Raw genomic sequence first — 21,176 nt, forward strand, 5'->3', positions numbered from 1 at the left:
ACCTGGCATACAGACAAGATGTTTGATTGTTCCATTCAACCAGAGCTTCATCTGAAAGGCTGGTGATTGGAGGGCAGCCGCCCGCCTTGTCATCTGATTACCCTCAGCTTCGTTAAGGCTTTCTGGACAGCAGAGTCATCCAAAGGTCACACATGAAAGAGCTGTTTGATCACAGAGCAGTCTGCTCATTCCCACTTACAAATGCTTACATAAGGACTGTGCAAACTGTTCCCAAAAACAAAGAAGAGATGGAGATAGTCAGAACATGCAAGATGTTATGGTTTTTGAAAGTGCTGACTATGATTCTTGGAGAATGGCTGGACTGTTTCCAAAATGCAACCACTTTGTCATCTCTCTTCTACACTAATGTTTTGTAAAAATGGTAAATAATTCATTCATTGTCAGCCTTATCCAATAGAGCAGATGTTCCCAAATTGTACTGTTCTCATATTTTATGTATCAAAATGAAATCAATGCATGCTATAAAAGTCAATTTGGTCCGATAGATGATGCCACTGTCAATCGCCGATAGCTGACAGACATCACAATGTTAAGCTGAAGCACGGAAAGGAAATTAAGTGTACTACAGAAACCCTAAAGGGAATAAATAGCCCACTAGATGGGAGGATAAAATATTATTGTATCATCCTCAGCTGTCAAAAAAAAAAAAAAAAAAAAAAATTATATATATATATATATATATATATATAAAACCTTGAGAGAAATGTAGATCTGCTTAGGAAACATTTCCATGAAGTGGTAACTGAAGAAATGTTTGTAGTGAACTAGTTCCTTAACCATAAGGTTATGGTACATTAAGACCTAGAATCGTAGATTCTGATCTTTCTAATCGCATTAGAAAATTAATCAAATCCAGGATCCTGTTTCCTGTGCTTTTTAGCTCTGTCTTAGATCCAGAGCAGATGTAGAGCCGGAAGACAGCTGGCAAAGTATTTATATATTTCTGGCAACAGACCAAGGAATTTAGAAGCAGTATCGCATAGTTTGGTAAAACAAACTTTTCATAATGTTCAACATATCTGAAACAAGATTATTAACGCAAAAGCAAAGGAATTATTGATTTTCAGGCCACAATACAGTCAAGTTTTAACATAAGTCCAACTGTATCTATCATAAGATATCTCATACCTTAAAACAATAGTGACATATAAAATGACTCATTTGATCAGCTATTATACAAATGTTCTAAAACAGAAAGAAAGAAAGAAGGAAAGAAAGAAAGAAAGAAAAAAGAAAGAAAGAAAGAACGGAGGATACGAGGATAAAAAGAGAGGTGGGGGGGGGGGGGGGTAAATGCAAAAGATAGAGAGAAGAGGAAAAGAAAAGGAAGAAAAAGACAGTGGTACGGAAAGAGCGTGAGGTGAGGGGAGAGAGTCTACAAAGGAGTGCTTGTCATGCTGCCCGGCATGTGAGAAACCCAATGCCTCACTGCAGATGTGGCCAAGTTTATTTAACACCACCTACCTAGTCCAAAAGGGCTCACTATATCCATTCTTATACTACTCCACCCTAAACCTCCTCTCCTACAGCCACTCTACCCACCAAGGCGATCAATGACCATGCTATCCATTTTATGTCTGACCCAATGTTTCCCCAACAACTTCAAGGTCTAGCCCTCAATATGACTCCATGTCATGCTGCTGAACTCTGCACAGCAAGGACCCATCTGCAGTCTCCATGTGCATCCAGACAGCTTTGCCCCAGTCAAGAGTGTGTTTGGTGTTTGCCTCTCTTTGACCCTCAAAAACCAGTCACAGTGTGTCCAGAAGATCCCCTGCGCTTTATTCAGTTCCACATCACTCTAAGGTACTGCCAAGTCAAACACTGCAATGATTATTTTCACACAGCAAGAGTAACAGACAAGGTTGATGACAAATGGAAAAGAGTGAATATAAGTGAAATGATTTGGCTAGATTTCTGTTGGAAAACTAATAAATTAAAACTTGCCTGCGGTCAGGTGAAAGTTTAAACTATGGTCCACAGTGACTCATTGTCTGAAAAGGTCTTGGAGGACAGTATTACACTTGGGTTTTGATTTCCAGAACAATCCAAAACAGTTCAAATAACCAGTTCACCAGAAATATGCGGGCTGTACATCACAATTAGGCACAGTATTCAATATATTATTAAGAAAACAAAAAAAACTAAACAAAACTGGCTTGATCCAGCTAACTGAATAGAAGTCTTTAACAGGACCATGCAGTTTCCCAAGCATCTAACTACTTGCCTAGTTTCTGACCGAATCCTGGTCAAACTCTGAGAGTAAAAATGATTATACTTATGTCATCTTGTCTTTGAAAGTTGCTCTTGACATTAGAAGTTCAACTGGTAGTCCACATAAACTGTATTGTGGGTGAATTTAAGCACAATATCAATTGAGTGTAGAGAACATAGGGGATTTATAAAGCACATGAAAGTACCTACTGATACAGTATACTGGACTATCCAGTACCACACTGTCACATTAAGTCAAAGAAATTTCTCTGTTGCTAAACTGAAAGATGCAGGAAGTATACAATCAAATGGAGAAGGTACGTGTGAAAGGAGTACATCTTTTTAGTTGAAACAGGGACACACTCGGTAGGTCCACAAGGACAATAACATGACTTGGGAATATTGTTTTCACTCATTTACATGAGAAGGGTGCACAGCGGTTGCTGGTTCCACTTTGTTTGGCATGTGAAAGAGTGCTTTCTTAAACGACTCTTGAAAAGAAAGCTTGTCAGGCTAGGAACGAAGGAATTTTACACCAACTCATGCTGTCTGGATTTAAAATGAGTTTGATTATCGAGGCCAACACAAAGACCTAAACCATCGGACTCAGACCAACTTTGTTTCAACTGTAACACAAGAGAAGACTCAATTGGACTATTATTGATTTCACTTGTCCCTGAGCTTAAACACTAGGCCAGCAACACCCCAAGATGACAAGAAAACTTGTAGTAGTATGTCTGGATGGATTTGAGTTAAAGACAACCGGAATTCAACCCACAGTGAAGTTTTGACAATGTGCAAAATAAAGCAAGTAGGTTACCCATTAAATTTTCAGCATCACCACAATTGTCTTCTATGGTCAGTTGACCCGTCAACTACTGCCATGCCAAAATGACAGTGTGAGAAGAATCTTCCCGGTAAAGTTAGGTTAACCATCAACATGTGTAAAGCTACCTACCATAATATTAACACACCTCGTTTTCAGGGGGAAGTTGTGGCCTAGTGGTTAGAGAGCTTGACTCCTAACCCTAGGGTTGTGGGTTCGAGTCTTGGGCTGACAACACCATGACTTATGTGCCCTTGAGCAAGGCAACGAACCCCCCAACTGCTCCCAGGGCGCCGCAGCATAAATGGCTGCCCACTGCTCCTGGTGTGTGTTCACTGCTGTGTGTGTGTGCACTTTGGATGGGTTAAATGCAGAGGATAAATTCTGAGTATGGGTTACCATACTTGGTTGAATGTCATGTCACTTTCACTTTAATGGCTAGGACATTGGAAATCAAATCTATAGCCATCTACTAGTGGCTGTTACTGCTGCAGTAATGGAACAACAATGCACACTACATATGGCCACATGTTTCCACCGGCCAAGTATTAAAGTCTGCATTTGCTTCTGGTACTGCAATAGTCATGTTGTGTGCAGTAAAACTATATATCTGTTGGGAGGAGGAACAGAGAAGCGACAGTCTTGTACTTTGGTGAGTTATGACAGGAAAAAGGACTTCAGTTCTCAAATTGGGCTGTGACATGCTTTAATCATGAGCTTGCTGCTGAAATATGGTGAAAACCAAGCTTAAATTACAGAACAGACATTCAGTAAGTTCATTTACTAGATCACTGTGGCTGAACGTCCATAAAAAGAGGGAGTGAGCAGAAAATTATCTTTACGTACAAGTCTTAAAACAGGAAAACTGTGTTCATCATGTGTTCTCATAAAAGTAAATGGATTCATAAATGATCTGACTCCTTGATACCATATTTGGTGAAAATCACAGACGATAAGACGTCACTACTCAGATACCCGGCCACCAAAAATTACGAGTTTCCTTATATGAACCAAATTAAATAATGAATTGTCAATTCCTATTGATTTACTGTGCTATAGAGAGCCACGAGTTGAAAGCCCAGCGAAAGTCAACAAGTGGCCTTACCGCAGAGAGCATTTAGTGGTAGCTTTCTCTTCTTCTTTTGCATTACAGATGGCTGAAACAATCCATAATGCAGACATGTTCTTTTTCAACATCTACCACACTTTCCTGACTTGGACAGGCTACATTTCTCAGGTCCTGCTGAGGGCATTCAAAGAGGACTGTTATTAACAGGCCCGGGGCCTGGCCAGCATTACTGAGGGCAACAAGAAGGAAACGACTGGCTATTACTTCAAGACCAAGGGTCCGTTAATCAGACTATTAGCGTTTAATTGAGGGTAGTTAATTAGAGAGGCTATGGTGGGCGGCTTGCATGGAGGGTGGGGGGTTAACAGGGTCTGACTGTGAAAGCAGCTGGCTAGGCAACCTGAGACTATTGTTACTGATATGTTTACACAAGTGACTGATTGGAAAGACAATTAGCCTTAATTATTTCTACATATTCGCCATCGCTAAACCTTAAATAAGTTTTATAAAAAGAAGAATTATACCCACAGCATCTTCAAATAGGGAAAAAGCCAGCCGAACACAATTCACAACACATTTACAGAAGGCTAAGCCAGATTTAGCAACTCCTTGACAGGCAGTAACAATAAATTGTATATTGGGATGAAAGGAATAGTGATAAACTGATTGACTGGCATCCAACCGACTGATTAATCTGTTTATTTTTGGGCTAATTTGAGATATACATCATCCATCAGCCATTATAAAGTTTCACACGACCAGTTAACAAACTGTAGAACTGGTCACACCATACAACTACTACTACTAATAACAAAAATGTTATTCTCTTCATTCTTCTTCTTCTTATTTTTATTAATGCAAGGTATTCATCATTATATTATAAAAGAGAGGACATGCTCTGCTTGTCCAGCAATACCCAGTGGCTTTACCTCTCTCTCTAAAACACACACATATACACACACACTCATACACGCACCATAGGACTGTCCATTTCATCCATGCATGCTCTGCTCTGCTATAACAGAAGCTGAGACCAGATGCTTATTATATCCCTTTTAAGACTTCCAATGGATTTAATGTCCTGTAATAAGCTAAGTCAGCCATTCAAGTCAACTGAAAAGCAGCTCTCTGCTGGGACTAACGGTCTTACTTGCCTTTTTCTCCCTGCCCACTTCCATCTAGAAAAAATAACAGAGGCACAAATCCAATAAAGTCCTTGACAAAGGCTTTATTCTTGCAATCAGATGCCAAATAACATGTGATACTGCTCACAGTGAACAAACTGCCACCTCTGATTAACTCTGTTGGACTCAGTCAGAAATAACACAAGAGAACCTTGTGACACATTCCACGCTAAAGATGACATGTGCTGTGATATCTTAGTTGTCAAGAGAAGAAGGGTGGAGACTGGACACTGCAGGGTGGCCTCATGCTGGGTTGACCTGACTTTGTCTCCCTGAGGAAATTAAGAATATGTTCTCTTTACTCAAAAATGTACATGCTGGTCATAATGCCCAGAGTGGGACAGGTTAAGAGCCATGCCTTTTTTGAGATACAGTAATGTTAAACTAATTACAAAATAAATCAACATGGTTTCTATTAGCGTGGAAGTTTCTCAAGAACTAGTCCAGGTTTTATTTCAATAAAAATAAAATGAAATAAAAAATACTTTTTAATTACAACATTTTCAATACAAGTCTCAAAACCCCATTGCCAAACAATTATTATCACGCATTATTTGTAGTGATTCTAATTTTTATAATATAATATAATATAATATAATATAATATAATATAATATAATATAATATCACTTTAACTCCAGAAACATTACAGTAATGAGAACTATGTTGGAAAAATTGCATAATTGCTTTTAAAATATGCAGTGTTGCACAATAAAAAATATAATAATGTAAACGTTACAAAATAATCTTAAATGCTTCTGCAAAATATTCTTTCTTTTATTTTAAGTTGAAATTTAGCATGCATTTATAAAATTTACCCAAACACCATTAGGGATATGCCGGTATCAAATTTTCTTAGTGCAATTATTTGCTAATGCTTTTATTACAGTTTATGGTGTTATCACAGTATTGAAATGTAGTTTAAAAAAAGTGGTCATAAAACAATATAACAGGTTTAATAATTTTTTAAATACAATAAAGCAATATAGAAAAATATATAAGTAAAAAGTTTTACACAGATTAAAGTGTAAAAGAACTATAAAGACCAATAGGTATCACTTTACAATAAGACCTCATTAGTTAATCTTAGTTAATGCATTAACATTCACAATGAGCAATAGCTACAGGACATTTTTTACAGAATTTATTAATCTTTGTAAAAAAAAAATACAAAGTCTTAGTTCATGTTAGCTCATTAAATACGATTTTAGAAAGAAGCAGCTGCTTTATTTATGGGATTTCCAGAGCAAAGGCTGCATTTTCTGCAGTTTAGCACCAGCTGCTGTCAGAAAATGAATGTGCTTTCATTCAGTGTTGCCCCATGTGCTTCTAATGCATGCTTGTTTACATCAGAGCTCAAACATGTCTTTCAAACAGCATGCAGTGTTGTGCATTTTGACCAGTTGATGGGAAAAGTATTCTTAAAATGCATCCCAAATTCTGAATAGTTGGTAATGTATAATTATTCACTGTATTTAGAAGTGCCCATGATAACTATATTGTGCATATTCATTACCGTGATATATGGCATTACCGAATACCAGCACATCTAAACAGCATTCACATAAAAATGTGATCAGTGACCGGTGAATAAAGAAATTAAAAACACGTTGAATCCAAGCCCTTTCTAAACCACTCCACCCAAAACAAAACCAAATATAAAACAAAATTACAGCTGTGTGATCTACAAGGTCCTTCTTAATCATCAATGGACAAGAATGACTACAACCTGAGTTCAATGGATTGAGGACACATTTGCATGCTAGAAATGGGCCCCATCCTCTCCAGACTCTTAACATATCTATTCAAGCAGACACTCTTTTCATGTTGCCACTCACCCCTCACGCCATTTAACGCTACATCTGACAGCGAGCACACACTAAAATAACTTGGGTGTCAAGTGGTGCACTGTGGGTAATCTTACAGCTATATGGAGTCAGAAAAAGATAAGGAACCACTGGTGTTACTAGAGCCCCTTTCACACTGCCATTCCGGCAAATACAGGGGTAAAGTGTTCCTGTAATTGTTCCCTGGTCTCTAGATTTTGCACTTTCACACTGCCAGTGATGACCCGGTATATGTGCGTGCTTTCACACACAACCCTTGAAGATCCCGTAATGACACGTGACATCAGCGCGTGACGTGTAATGTACGAGTCGACAACGCTTGGCACGTTATACTTTCACTGAAGCAAGCAAACGATCTCTGCGTCAGCGCGGAAAGTGAGGAACTAACTGATCTCTGCTTCATTACAGTTTGCACATATGTTTTCGTCGCGAATGTTGATCTTCCTTCAAAACAGCCGCTAAAAGAGTCGCGCGATAACGCGCGTCATCACTTCGATACGGAATTAGATCTGGCTTTTGTTCACACAGCGCTCGTTCCGGATCGATTACCGCAATGTTACTATGTCCCCGACCCGGGTTCGATTCGGTAATCAATTCCGGGACGTGGTTGCTTTCACACAGAAGGCGACCAGGCAATGTTACGGGAATATTGCGGGTCCGACGTGCAGTGTGAAAGGGGCTTAGAAGGCTGCTGTTAATAAAGGTACACTCACATACATTATACAATTGAAGCAAAATTAAAAATAGACAGTTATTTTGCTATTAAAAACATCTGTCCAAGAGCACTCATATTAGTGACAAGGAGGAGGTTGCAAGACTAGTATGACGCGATCTTTAGGAAATAAAAAATAAAAAGCTAATTAAAAGTGATAATCAATATATATTGCTAATATTATTCATTACAAAATCAAAAGTGAAAGTGACATGACATGTGGACAATTACGGTGAAACATACTCAGTGCTCTGCATTTATCCGATACAAAGTGCACACAGACAACAGTGAACACACACACACACCAGGAGCAGTGGGCAGCCATTTCGGTGCCTTGCTCAAAGGGACCTCAGTCGTGGTACTGATGGTGGGACAGAGCGCTGTACATTCACTCCCCCCACCTACAATCCCTGCCGGTAATAACCTTAGGGTTATGAGTCTGAATCTCTAACCACGGCTTCCCCATCATGGCATATATTTCTCAAATATTTTCCCAGCCATGCTAAATTCTTGTTTAAAAACAACCAATATTGTGTTTTGTTGGGACTCTTGCTTCTTTCAGATGGCGAACACTGGCGTCTCAGTGGAGTTGCTTTTTAAAGTCTGTTTGTTTTTTGACCTCTGACCTTTGTCTGTCTGCATGCTTTTACAAGGTGACATTCATGACCTGGTCTATCTCTATGACCTCTTCCTACCCCAACACATCCAATTCTCCTGAAATCAGCCCAGTTTTTAAAAAAACACGGTTTATGACAAAAACACATTAAACAAGAAGTGGTTTAAGGAACTAGAGCCATGTACTGCGCTTCCATCAACCGCTTATGATGAGATGAAATAGAAAATGTACTTTAGCTGCACCGAACAGCATATTTAAAGGTAGTGTGTGTCATTTTATTGTGGTCAAATTACCTTCTATCCCAGCTAATTGTTCAGATACAGCTATTAATATAGATATATTATATATACACTATATATAGAATATATACCCTATATACACTATATACAAACAATCACAATTTAAAGCTAGCTGAGGTCTGGCATAAATATTATTTTCCCAAACACAAGCGCTCTGTTAAATCACAGGCATAAATCAAACTGCTGCAACACAACTACAATGTTTTAGTGTGCAACAGTGTGGGGTGCAAACACACCACCATTTTTTCTTCCTGTTTTACATCTTTTTTTTATGAGCAAATAAATGTCTTCAGCGAACAAGGCGCTATTCATCTGCTGAATTATCTGAGCCTGCCTCTCTTGTGATTAACAGGGACATCTGCCATGATACTCCTCCATCGGATGGCCGTGGGAGAGTCTGGATCTTTATGGGTATGTCATGTACGTGCACATAACATCGCCAAAAAGAAGATGAAGAATAAGGATATTTCTTGTAATTTTCCCAATTCACTCCCAGTAAGATGTGAGCAATGAAACGTTCCTTCACTTTCTATAAAGTCGGGCAGTGAAATTTATTTGAGCTTGTTCATAAGGGCCAGATGTTCTGTGCAGTGTTTTCCCGACTGCAATTTCTCATGTTCGCTCAGTGAGTTACTCATCACTGCTGCTGTCAGGAACATGTGCACAAAGCCCACTGAATACCGTGATGGCCCTGACACAAATTCACACGCTCCGCCTGGATGCCCTCAGAAGAGATGATGTTGCCACTCCAGAACACATTGTACTGATCAGTGAATGCTAGTCACCCAAGAGTCTTGAATGGTAAACAGCATAAAATGGACTCAGAGAGGTTCTGGCGCATCTTTGGTAACAAGATAGCATTATAGACAGATTGACCGATTTAGTTAATGTGTTCTAAGACTCTGTTTACTAGCCAAAGTTTACAAATGGGCCATGAAAAAGCTGAAACTTATTTTTATGTAAAGCTCAATATGTGATAACAGGCCAATGTTACAATTCTAAATACTATGTTGAATGCTTAAATCTGATTGGCTGATGAACATTCTAAGGTGTGCAATTTTTTTTTTAGGGAAATGCACAGCAAAAATAGTTCCAGGCAGATCTTGACCACGTTACGTGAACATATGACTTTGCCAAATTATTTAATTTATTTAAAAGGTCCTTGCAACCATAAAACAGCATAATAAGCAAAACCAAGCAAATAAATAAAGTAAACGATAAGACAAAACACCAAATTATTTCCATGCTTTTGGCAAAAAAATTATGTTTTATTTACGGAAAGCACATACTTTCCCTCACTTTCTTACAAATGCTCACACATAGTACAGACACACACTCATACAGAAACGTGTTGTAAGGGCTGCACTGACAAATTTATCGGTAAAATAGTTTTAGCAACTTAAAACCTACTATTATTTCTCACTAATAACGGTGGTGATCTTGACGATGATGAACTTGCAGTTTCACTATTAGTAGAGATGCTACTGCCAAACACTATTAATAGATGCACAGACTTATGTAATTCACACACACTTAATTAATTTGTCCATCTCTCTCTCTCCCTCTCTCCAATAACTTAATAAACTGCATTAGTCTGTCATTAACGGCTCAAGCCTCCATTGCTAGGTCTAAAATGACATTGTGGAATTAGCAATGGAGGCGTTGGATGAGACGCGCAATAAATTAATCTTACTCTTTTTAAGAACAAATCCCTGACAAAGGTCTTTACATTTGAATAATATTTGAGGTGTAATATACATTGATGGATATAATATTTTTTACACCGACAACATGCAGCAAGGTGCTAAACCTCAAAATGACAGTAAAATTTATAGCATCAATGCACGATTGCCAAGGACTACATCGCGTGGTTCCAAAAGAGCTGTGGGAAAAAAGCAAATAAATGGATAATCCGTGTGATGGATGAAAAAAGAAATAAATGGATAATCCGTATGATGGATGAAAAAGGAAATAAATGGATAATCCGTATGATGGATGAAAAAGTGCTGATGTAGCAAGAGAGACAGAGGAGTGCTGGGGCCTGGAGGAAGATATTTTAAACAGCAAACTCCAGCTGTGTCTAACTCTCATGGGCTATAAAGGATGGGACTACAGGGTGCTGGTTTAACAACATACAAGTGAAATTTCAATGGGAACAAAACTGCTGTAAGCAATTTAGCATTAATTCTTCCCCTGTGATTATATTTCTACTGAAAGTCATTTCTCAACTCAACATAATTAGATATGCGATACCACCTGAGGCATAACGCTCCATATTTTGATCTCAGGGAAAAGCAACAATAGCATTGTTACACCCTTTTCAAATCGCAGAAACATTATTGGGGTAGTTCTAAAACTGCCAATAAATCTCCTGAAGGAATCGAAAATGTTATTCCCATGTACACATGATCCGAACTGCCTGTACGGGAGGGAACAGCTTTGCATTGTGGGAGAGAGTTTCTGACTATAAATTTTAAAGGTCTACTCAATAGACTGACCTAGGGCTTTGTGCTTCATGTTCCTTATGTATTTACATCCTCTGGCACGCATGCTGACTCACCTTAATTATTCAAAAGACAAAGTCAAAAGGTGACTTTCTAGGTCTAGTGCCATCCTAGAGCAAAAAAATCTTACTCCACACAACAGTGAAAATACTAAACCAGTCACCGATAACCCTTCTCAAATATCGACGTATTGTTAAGTTGATGTCCTTTAAAAAAAGAAAAAAAGAAAAGAAAGAAAAAGCACAGATGTAGGTGACATCCACAAAAACCACAAGGAATACTCTCAGATATCACGGCAGAGCAGCAGTTGGCATGCTCAGCACAATCCAAAGCGTTTCCCCTCACTCTGGCCCCTTCCTCCAAGTAAGTCATACTAGCACATTTCCACCCAATGCATTAACCAATCTGGGACTCATGTGTCCCCCCAGCGAGGCCAGTTTAACGGTCTTAAGTCACCAGGCGCCGACTGCATTACTGTCGCCTTCTCAAGGGCTTACAGTTTATTTAAACGAACAGTAGAGTTTAAGACACTTACGGCTAGCACACTGCATTTGGCTGCACTTAAATATTAGTACGAAAGCAGGCATGACGTCCTCATCCTACACACTGCATACAGTATAATGACATCAAGCACAAATGAATAAATCTTGCAACCAAAAAGTGATGTTGTCCACTAATTCTTGAAAGGAAAAAATCTTGCGTTGAAAGCTACCATTTCGTTGAATGATGTTTTACGACTACACAAAGTGAAAATATTTACATTAATTCGGCTAAATAATTTTGCAGACCCCGGCCATATTTATAACATGCTACAGCAAATTCAATGCATCAGTTGTATCACACTTGAGATTCATGCTTCTATAAAAGCAACCTTTGTGGGGCTGACTTTCTATGCATCCTTAAAAGTGACCACTGGGAACTTTTGGCCTTTGTATACAGTCCAGGTTTTGTTCCAAGGTAAAAGAGAGCCTTCTGACCCGATGCCAGCCAAAAGGATTCCTTTACAAGTCAGTAAACAACATCTAATAAATTACAATGAACAACCAAATGGAGATATTCTGAAATAGCCAGGGCTCAAACATCAATATTTTGACAGGACGTAGTTACCACTAAGCCATAGGTATATGGCATAACATGCAATAAATATTTTTATTTAAAGGTATTCAAATGTTCAGCACTGGCTTGTGCAAGTGTATCTTTCAGGGTGAGCTCTAATTTGTAAAAATCTTAGATTTAACACTGTGTCCTAACATGCTGCAGTACATTAAAAGTTTCTGTCCCAACCAGCCATGACTGTGACAAACAACACTGCATTACACATCACACTGGTCCAAAATCTCCATAACTGTGAATGTATATCATATACATTATGTTTGGCTCATTTTGCGCCACTATGCATAACATTTTCATTTTTAGCATGGGAAGGTAATCATAAATAAATCTCTAAAGCTGTTGCATTGTGTCTTAATTAGGCTAGAGTATCAGGCTTAAAACAGGCACTTACCTCCATTATCCGGTCATGGATCTGCAAACCCCCTTCTTTATCCGCTGGTCCATTCTCCACAATCTTTGATACAAAGATTCCTTCATTTGAATTGCCATCTTTATCGTCCTGCAATCCAAAAACAAGGCAGCAATATTTAGCTAAAAAAAGATCCAATAAATCTGAATCCCCATCCAATAAACCTCTTTAGTAAGGGTTACAGATGCAAAATAATTTTATTGCAAAATAAAAATAAAATGAATAACCAAGGACAGGTTCAAAGCACAAATAATTGTATGCAGATGTACAAGCATTGAGTTCAATTGTTCAGCTTTTCTGCAAACGAACTGTCAAATGATAGACATATTGTGTTCATGGGAGGATTATGGAGTTAAGAGATGATGATGACAAAAAAGATGATCGACATTCATTATATGAAACTATAACCTAGACAGGAAGGTTACAGCAAAGCCTCTTTCTATTGCTGAACTCACCCCTCAACCACATCACACCACATTAACTATGTGCCATGTTGTTTGACACTGTGCTGTAATTTTTTATGGAATCTTGGGAAACCACAGGAAGTCTAACTGTGAACTCTGCAGTTAATTACTGCAAGCCCTTCCCTCTTCCCCATTACAACAACAACAACATCCTTATTTACCAGATGATCCTCTTCTAACAAATGTAGCCATATTTTAGAATAAAATTAAATTACATGAACTCTAAAAGTGACCTGACATCCTGAAGATGTGATACTCCAAAAATATGTAATATTCAAATACAAAATATACTAAATTAAATGTAAAACATACGGTAAAATATTTACTCACTTGTGCAGTGATTGACTAATCAGAATCAAGTATTACAGAGAGAAAAAATAAAAATGTCACAATTATTGCCACAGATCTAAGGTCTTACAAGCAAAGAGGATGGATGGCATGTCAAACATTTTCTAGGGAGGGGTCATGGCCACGTTGAAGTAGTTGTGCAGTTTCTAAGAGACAGCCATTTGTGTCACTCATTAGTGACTGACCTCTTCCAGTTACTTTAGCATTAACTCAGCCATAGCAATTTGTGCTTTATGCTATAACAGTAGCAAATTTTTATAAATAAATAAAGCCTTGTCATTGTGACAAGGCTACATTAGGGTTTTAGAAGAAGCTCTGGAAAATTGGCTCTAGTAGTACCTTTCCCCTTTGTAAGGTTTTTCAGCAAAAGTCCAGTTCAGACCAAAGTGCATCATATTTCTATTTCAGACGAACCACAAACAAACGTTTCTTAAAGGGTTTGTTGCTCATTCACGCTGATATTGATATCACAACCACCAGGATGGACCGACGTACTGTACCAAGTGGCAATTTATATGTTAGATATCATTTATGTCTGTATTTTTCCATTTGCCAATACCACTTAAAGTTAGTTATACACTGAGAACCTGAAATAACCTGACAGATATTAAAGTGTCACATTTTGTTCTTTATCATCATAATAATTAAGTTTGGGTTAAGACTAGACCAAGATCGAACAAATGTAGGTATGGTATGAGGTAATCTAAGGAATACATATATATATATATATATATATATATATATATATATATATATATATATATGTATATATGTATGTGTGTGTGTGTGTGTGTGTGTGTGTGTGTGTGTGTATATATATATATATATATATATATGTGTGTGTGTGTGTGTGTGTGTATATATATATATAAAATATGCGTAATCTGAGATTCCCAATTTTTACATAAACTGAACACCTATGAGCTAAATATTTATTATAATAATTTAACACATCTTCATGTTCGTTGTTAATTTTATTTATACATTTATTAATTTTAATTTTATATTTTTATGATTTAATTATTACCACAAACCCCTTTGGGAAGCCCTGGAGTAGATAAATAACCTGTGCTGCCTTGGACAACCTGGGGCTTAAACAGGAAATAGAATGAGCTGATGACAGATAAGACAAGGGTGCAAATCTCTCTAAACTTACTGCACATGGCCTTCCTCCAACGATATTGAAGCCTAAAGATCCAGACTCACGATGGAGTATAGCCATGACACTTTTGGTCTCTCCACCCTGTTAAAAGAGGAAACCATATAAATGACCCATCAATTCACACATACTTCTACTCAAAACTTTTGAAAAGTGAAAAACACCAATGAAATTACTAAAGTTGTACATTTGGGAAGTAGAAACGTCTGAGCTTCCAAACTTTATATTAAAAATGTAACCCTTCGGGGTGTGTTTTCATAGCACAAGCTCTTAAATCAGCTGTAGGTATCAAGGTTTACATTTGGCTGTGCAAGTAAAGAGGTACACCTGTTAGAGTCATTAAACATCATGTTCTGCAATCTACATGATTCCTCTAAGCTTAAAGCATCTTGGAAAAGGAGCTGTCAAGTGGCCGGGTGCTTTAAGGGTTAATGCCTTGTTCCCTGCTCATTTGGTCGAGTATATTAATACATTTGCAGCAAACAGCTCTCTCAACAGATGAACGATGGAACGCGGAGAAACAAGTGGTGTCAGCATTTTATTCCACACTTAGGGTGGCACTGCATAAAATCAGCAACTAAAGCAGCTGTCATTTTTGTGTGCCACAGAAGACAGTGTCTAAATATAACACTGACATCAATGGCATGCATGTACTGTACAGAGTCCTCTTTGCTATCTTTACTGAGTGTATGCAATGTATGCCTCCTAGTAAGGAATGCACCCCACTAGACCAGGTCATGGGAACAAGTCCCAGAATTCCATGGGAAACGATGTCTGTAGAAGGCAGCGACTCCACTTAAAATAAATGCACAACAATGTTGTTTTGTCAGGGGTTTTCTGCTAATATGATTCAGTTTTTTATTACTTCACAAGAACAGGGCAGCTTGGTAAATAATACAAATGTGAAATTATGTCAAAGCATGACTAACCTAATGAATAAGTTATCTTGAATTGTGAAAAAAAAAAACATATGCATATGCATATATATAACGCGTAATTCATCCTGAAATGCTCTAGTGGTGATTCGAAAACACTTGTGATATCATTTTTCCCCCTCTAGAGCAGCTGGATCAACAGCCCAGCGTTCAGCAGACAGGACCAATCCTCCAAATGTCAGCTCCCCATCATCACCCTCATCATTTCCCAGCCCTGCGTTGCTTCCTTCACTTGACTGATGAACCATGTGATGGGAACAGCAAGAGGGACTACATTCCCCAGCAGGAAGGCAGTTGCTGGCACTAAGACATCAGTCAGAGCCCATAAGCATGTTCACTCATGGGAGGTTGCATTAGGATCTCATGCTCCTTCATAGAGTGGTCAAGAGAGGTTATCTGTCACAAGTGTTACTCACTGACATTTTTCCATGCTCTGATGGTGTCCTGAGGTGAGAATATATTACAGATAATCTGAAGGGCATCGCACATGCCAGAAGTAGTCATAGAACTTGATTTAAGGCATGGCAAGGACATACAGAACTAAGAAAAAGTGTCATAATAAAGTGCCATCTTTTTTATTTTATTTTATCTGGCCATGTGCCAAATAATTATTTTTAGCTGGTAGAGTACAAGAACCAAAATATTACCTTTACTATGGCACAGCATAAGTTCTGATAAAATACTGTATTTTTGTTACATTTTATTATCTTATTTTTTTAAGTATGCTATCATTTTAAGTCTAATGTGCAAATGTAAATTCTTAGAATTGAGATAACGTTTGAATTCTTAGAATTGAGACAAATTTCATCAAGTTTGTTAAAACCAGTAAAGTCTACATTGCAAGCCAGCAAAGCAGTGCATATTTCAGGGCTGGAGGACATCCTGACAACGGCCAACATCTGATCATTCAAAACATAGATATATTAATAATAAAAAATTTAAAACGTATGCGTCACAACAAAGAATGTTGGCATTAATATCAACGGACAAGAAAGCATATAATAATAGGAACATTAAATTCACAATGGAGTCTTAATATAAACAGAAATAATTATAAAATTCTAACTTTTGGCTTCGCCTACTCTGGGTTTCTTTCGTAGAGACATGGAAAAGTCGGCATGTAACTAGTCTATGGATTGGAACACTTTTGATCACAGATGTAAAAGGTTAAAAGTAGGGATGCACCGAAATAAAAATTCTTGGCCGATACCGAAAACCGAAAAAGAGAAAACCAAGGCCGAAAACCGAAACCGAAACACCGAAAGAAATTATGCCAATTATTAGTACCATTGCATTTATTGCTATGACCGTGTACTAACTTTACTAAAATTAATACATTGCAATTGCATAAATTAATATTAAAGTTTCAAAGATAATTACAATTACATAACTTATTTAAAAAAACATAAAAATACATAATTACAAATGATGCAAATATTTATTAAGCACATTGCAACAATGCACAGTATAAAATAAAATTCAAACCAAAAATGTATCCCACTCGTGTATATTTAATAATAATGTACAGGCCTACTGGCCTGCAGAAAGGTTTTAAAATGAACAGATCTCTCATAAAAACAAAGTGCATTTAGGTGAAGTGCATTTGAAATTGTTTTCTGTAGGACTAGAAAGTGCATTACTTCTCCAGTTGGCAAGACTGTTATCACTTCTGGGGATGGGGACTTCAGACAGATAACCATCTAGCTGTTGAGCAGTTGAGCTTGTCATCTGCCTGACATTTGAGAAATATTTGAGAGAGTGTATTTAAATAGGGCCAGGGCATAAATAAACATTTTTATCAAATTAAAGCAGAAATCTAGCAGAAAATCTAGCATAAATATGGTTACAATCTGATATTATGTATGTTATGTAGTGTGTGTGTGTGTGTGTGTGTGTATATATATATATATAGTAGCCTAAGAACAAAATAGCCAACCTATTATTATTATTTGAGGCACTTTCTTGCAGAATTCCACTGAACATATCAGACAACGATGGTGCTACCACTCATCTGGTGCAGAGACCAGTCTTTTTTTCTGCGCTCTGATCTGTCTCCTGCGCTTGGCGCTTCTCCGTCTCCACACGGGTTCTCCGCATCCAGCGCGGCCTGGATCATTTCTCGTGCGCGCTGCCTTATTTCCGCATCCAAGTAATTGTCTTTATAACGCGGATCAAGCACATTCGCGATGAAGTGCAGAGGATCCGAAAAGATCTCAGTGAGACGTGTGCTAACAGACTCTACAAGACTGCATTTTTCTTTGTTTTTACTTCGTGGTCCGTCTTAATCTCTTTGTTAGGAGACGCTTTAGTGCTGCGAATAAAGGAATACGAAGAGAGAGAATGTTCTCACTGGTGATAAGTGAATGTCGCGTGGAGCTCGTGGTCTGCGCTATGCATAGGCGCTATGCAGGTGCACGTGCAGGTCGCGGTTTCTGTTTGCGTCATCACAACATTTCGGCCGTGTTGTTTCGGTGATAAAAGTCTATCGGCCGAAAACCAAAAAGGCCATTTTCGGCCGAAAATTTTCGGTGGCCGAAATTTCGGTGCATCCCTAGTTAAAAGGCTAGATGGCATACAGCTAAAAATACTGGACATGTGCACATCAATATAGTGAAATTTACCTCACACTGTACAACAATAATTACTATTTTTGCATTATTGTAAGGGGTAGTATTATGTTTTTATGGTAGTAATTATGGCTATTATAGACATTAATAAAACAATATAATAGGTAGAAAATTCTATGTATTGTTAGCTTCCGGTTTTTGCTGTATCCCTTCTAGCCACAACCGACGTAAAACGACTGTCGCTCCGCTCATATATGCTATTCCAGGCCAGGGTTCAAGTATGCGACTTGCTTGAACTGAACGCAATATAATAGTTTAAATGTTTATAGCTTAACTGTGTACGTTTCGCACTCCAGAACAGTAGGTGGCGGACGACCAAAACAAAAAAACACACAAAAAAAAAAAAACTCGAGAGAAGAAGAACGACACACGATGTTTGGTTTGCCGTAGTTTGGAACTATTTTCAGTTGGCTGAAAAATAAATAATCGAAGTCACTATCCAAATTTTGTCTGAAATGTAGCCTAAGTCCCTTGATATTAATTACTTGTCCAAGCCTGTTTCTAGAAATGCAATATCACACTTGGAATCTACAGGTTATGTCAACAGGGCTGTGATTACCTGCAGCATGTTGCCCACATAAACAGTAAAATAAATGGACGCAGCGACCCCATTGGAACTCAATTGAGACAAGTGAAGCCCATTTTTAGAAATTTTTAGCACTTCCGTTTCTGACGCGCAGACTCAAACTAAGATTGATAACGTCAGCAACCTGTCTGACAGATGTAAATCTTCTAGTGGCTGTGCGTGAAAACTGCCATCGTTAATCTTGTAATGTAACATAGAAGGTAATGGAGCCCTTCATACATTGTCGTGTATCTTTAGAAATAAATAATGGACAAACGGAGTCTTTAAACGCCTCAGATGTAAAGTTATTTACTGTCAAAGTGACGCCAAAATGAATGCAAAGTCAATGGGATGCTAAGGCAAGTGAAGTTCTGCTACAAGATGGCAGCACGCGGCCGACTTCAACTTCCGGTAGACTTCCTTGCCGCCTGGTTGCCCACTGTCCAATCACAGCCGATTTCAGTGAGAATGCTTGGTTGATATAGCGCTTAAAAAAATTATAAAGAGTTTAAAATAACGCTTGACAATAAAATTCAAAATAAAGAGGGAGAAAGAACAACAACGGCAAAAAGCATTAAAAATTGGGAATCTCAGATTACGCATATTATATATATATATATATATATATATATATATATATATATATATATATATATATATATTTTTTTTTTTTTTTTTTTTTTTTTTTTTTTTTCGAAGTAAAATTACAGCAATAAAACTAAAAAAACAAAAACAGCTTCCATGTTAAACGTTGTTCTGATAACGGTCAGCACCGCCTTACAAAATGTACCACGAATAACTACAATAACTAACTTACTAGAAAAAAAAAAAAAACACAGATTTCATTCAAGTAGCATAGCGTTACTTTTAGAATCGTCTCAGACAGTTATTTGCCTGTTAATTGTGTGTTTATTTGATGACAGTGGTGACAAACACTACGCTTTACCACAGTGTTATTGAGGTTACCATGGTAAATTATTTCAAAATTCAAAAGCAGCTGTCAACATTGTTATTTTACCTTACACGGCGGAGAAAGACTCTTGGACAGCGAGTCAATCCTGGAGCTGTATTCAGTGAATTTCTTCTGATACTTCAGCGCTGTCATCTGAAGCTCGTTGTGAACAGCCGACAGTTGAGCCAAAAGTGATTTCTCTCTTTTAGTCGATTTGAGAGCTTGTTTCTTCAGCTCCTTATCCAAGCTGACAACTTTCCCTTGCAGCGCGCCGTTGTGCGCTTTGAGGGCTTTCAAGCAGCAATGGTTGTCCAACTTCTGCTCCTTATGAGTGAGCATCAGTCCGCATCCACTCTCGCATATCCCGACCGCCCTGCAATCACACGATTCACGCATGTGAGCATCCATATCTTTGAGGTTCAGCACTTCGCTGCAGCCCTTATTCCTACATCTGGCAGGGGAATAATCGCACATCTCCGCGTGCTCCGCCAGATGCTGGAGTTTGACGATCGTCTGGCAGCCCCGCGCGTGATTGTCACATTTAATGTCTAACTTTAATATTAAGTTTTTCAGAGGGAGGACGTGGTTGAGCTCTTTGGTAGAGATCCTTTGGCATTTGACCGGGCAGCTGCTCTGCTGGACGACCCACGGCAGCACACAGCCGGCGCAGAAGACGTGACCGCAAGGGGTGGTGAGCGGATCCTCCAAAACTTTATTACACAAGTTGCATTTGAAGTCTGGGTCCACAGCCCCCTTGAAACGATCCAACTCAAATCCCATTTTTTTAAAGGGAAAATCCAAAATAGAACCGGGCCTCCCACAGAATATTACAGGGGTTTAATCGCTCTTCGCACAAAGTCATTAGAAGAGCTCACAGAAACTGAGTAGACTAGTACGAGCACTTCTACTGACTGAACTAATTGCCTGAGACTTCCTATGGGGGAGAGAAGTGATGTCGGTTTGGATACCGTAACGATCTGAAGAACTGCGCACTCAACAAGGGTTCTCAGACCACCCTACAAAGTTTTGACACTTAAGCCAAACTTAAAACGCATGAATGTTGTTCGCTAGATAACAAAATATCAGGGCAAGTGACATAGCTATAGGCTTGTCCAAGCACACTTTTCAAGCAATAACAGTTTGGTTTAGAGAGGTAACACTTTATAATAAGGTTCCATTAGTTAAACAATGGACACTACATTTATTACACTATTTAGCTACATATATTATAGTATTTATTGACTTTTGTTAATGAAAATACAATTGTTCATTGTAAATTCATGTTAATTCACAGTGCATTATAACTAATGTTA

General features: G+C 38.2%; 1 protein-coding gene across 2 annotated transcripts in view; it reads right to left on the bottom strand.

Moving 5' to 3' along the window:
• Positions 1-20,783, bottom strand: part of LOC128015859 (E3 ubiquitin-protein ligase PDZRN3-B) — an 85,485-nt gene extending 64,702 nt beyond the window's left edge. The window contains exons 1-3 of one of the 2 annotated variants that reach the window (XM_052600070.1): positions 19,930-20,783; positions 14,782-14,868; positions 12,796-12,903 (exon numbers count right to left, since the gene is read on the bottom strand). In XM_052600070.1, coding sequence (XP_052456030.1) covers positions 12,796-12,903; positions 14,782-14,868; positions 19,930-20,643 — 909 coding nt within the window. In that variant the 5' untranslated portion in view covers positions 20,644-20,783. Of the gene's footprint in view, positions 1-12,795; positions 12,904-14,781; positions 14,869-19,929 lie in introns of those variants that run through there. The other variant, XM_052600071.1, reaches the window with a different exon arrangement.
• Positions 20,784-21,176: the final 393 nt, after the last annotated feature.

Source organism: Carassius gibelio, chromosome A6 (genome assembly GCF_023724105.1).
Source record: "Carassius gibelio isolate Cgi1373 ecotype wild population from Czech Republic chromosome A6, carGib1.2-hapl.c, whole genome shotgun sequence".
NCBI lineage: Eukaryota > Metazoa > Chordata > Actinopteri > Cypriniformes > Cyprinidae > Carassius > Carassius gibelio.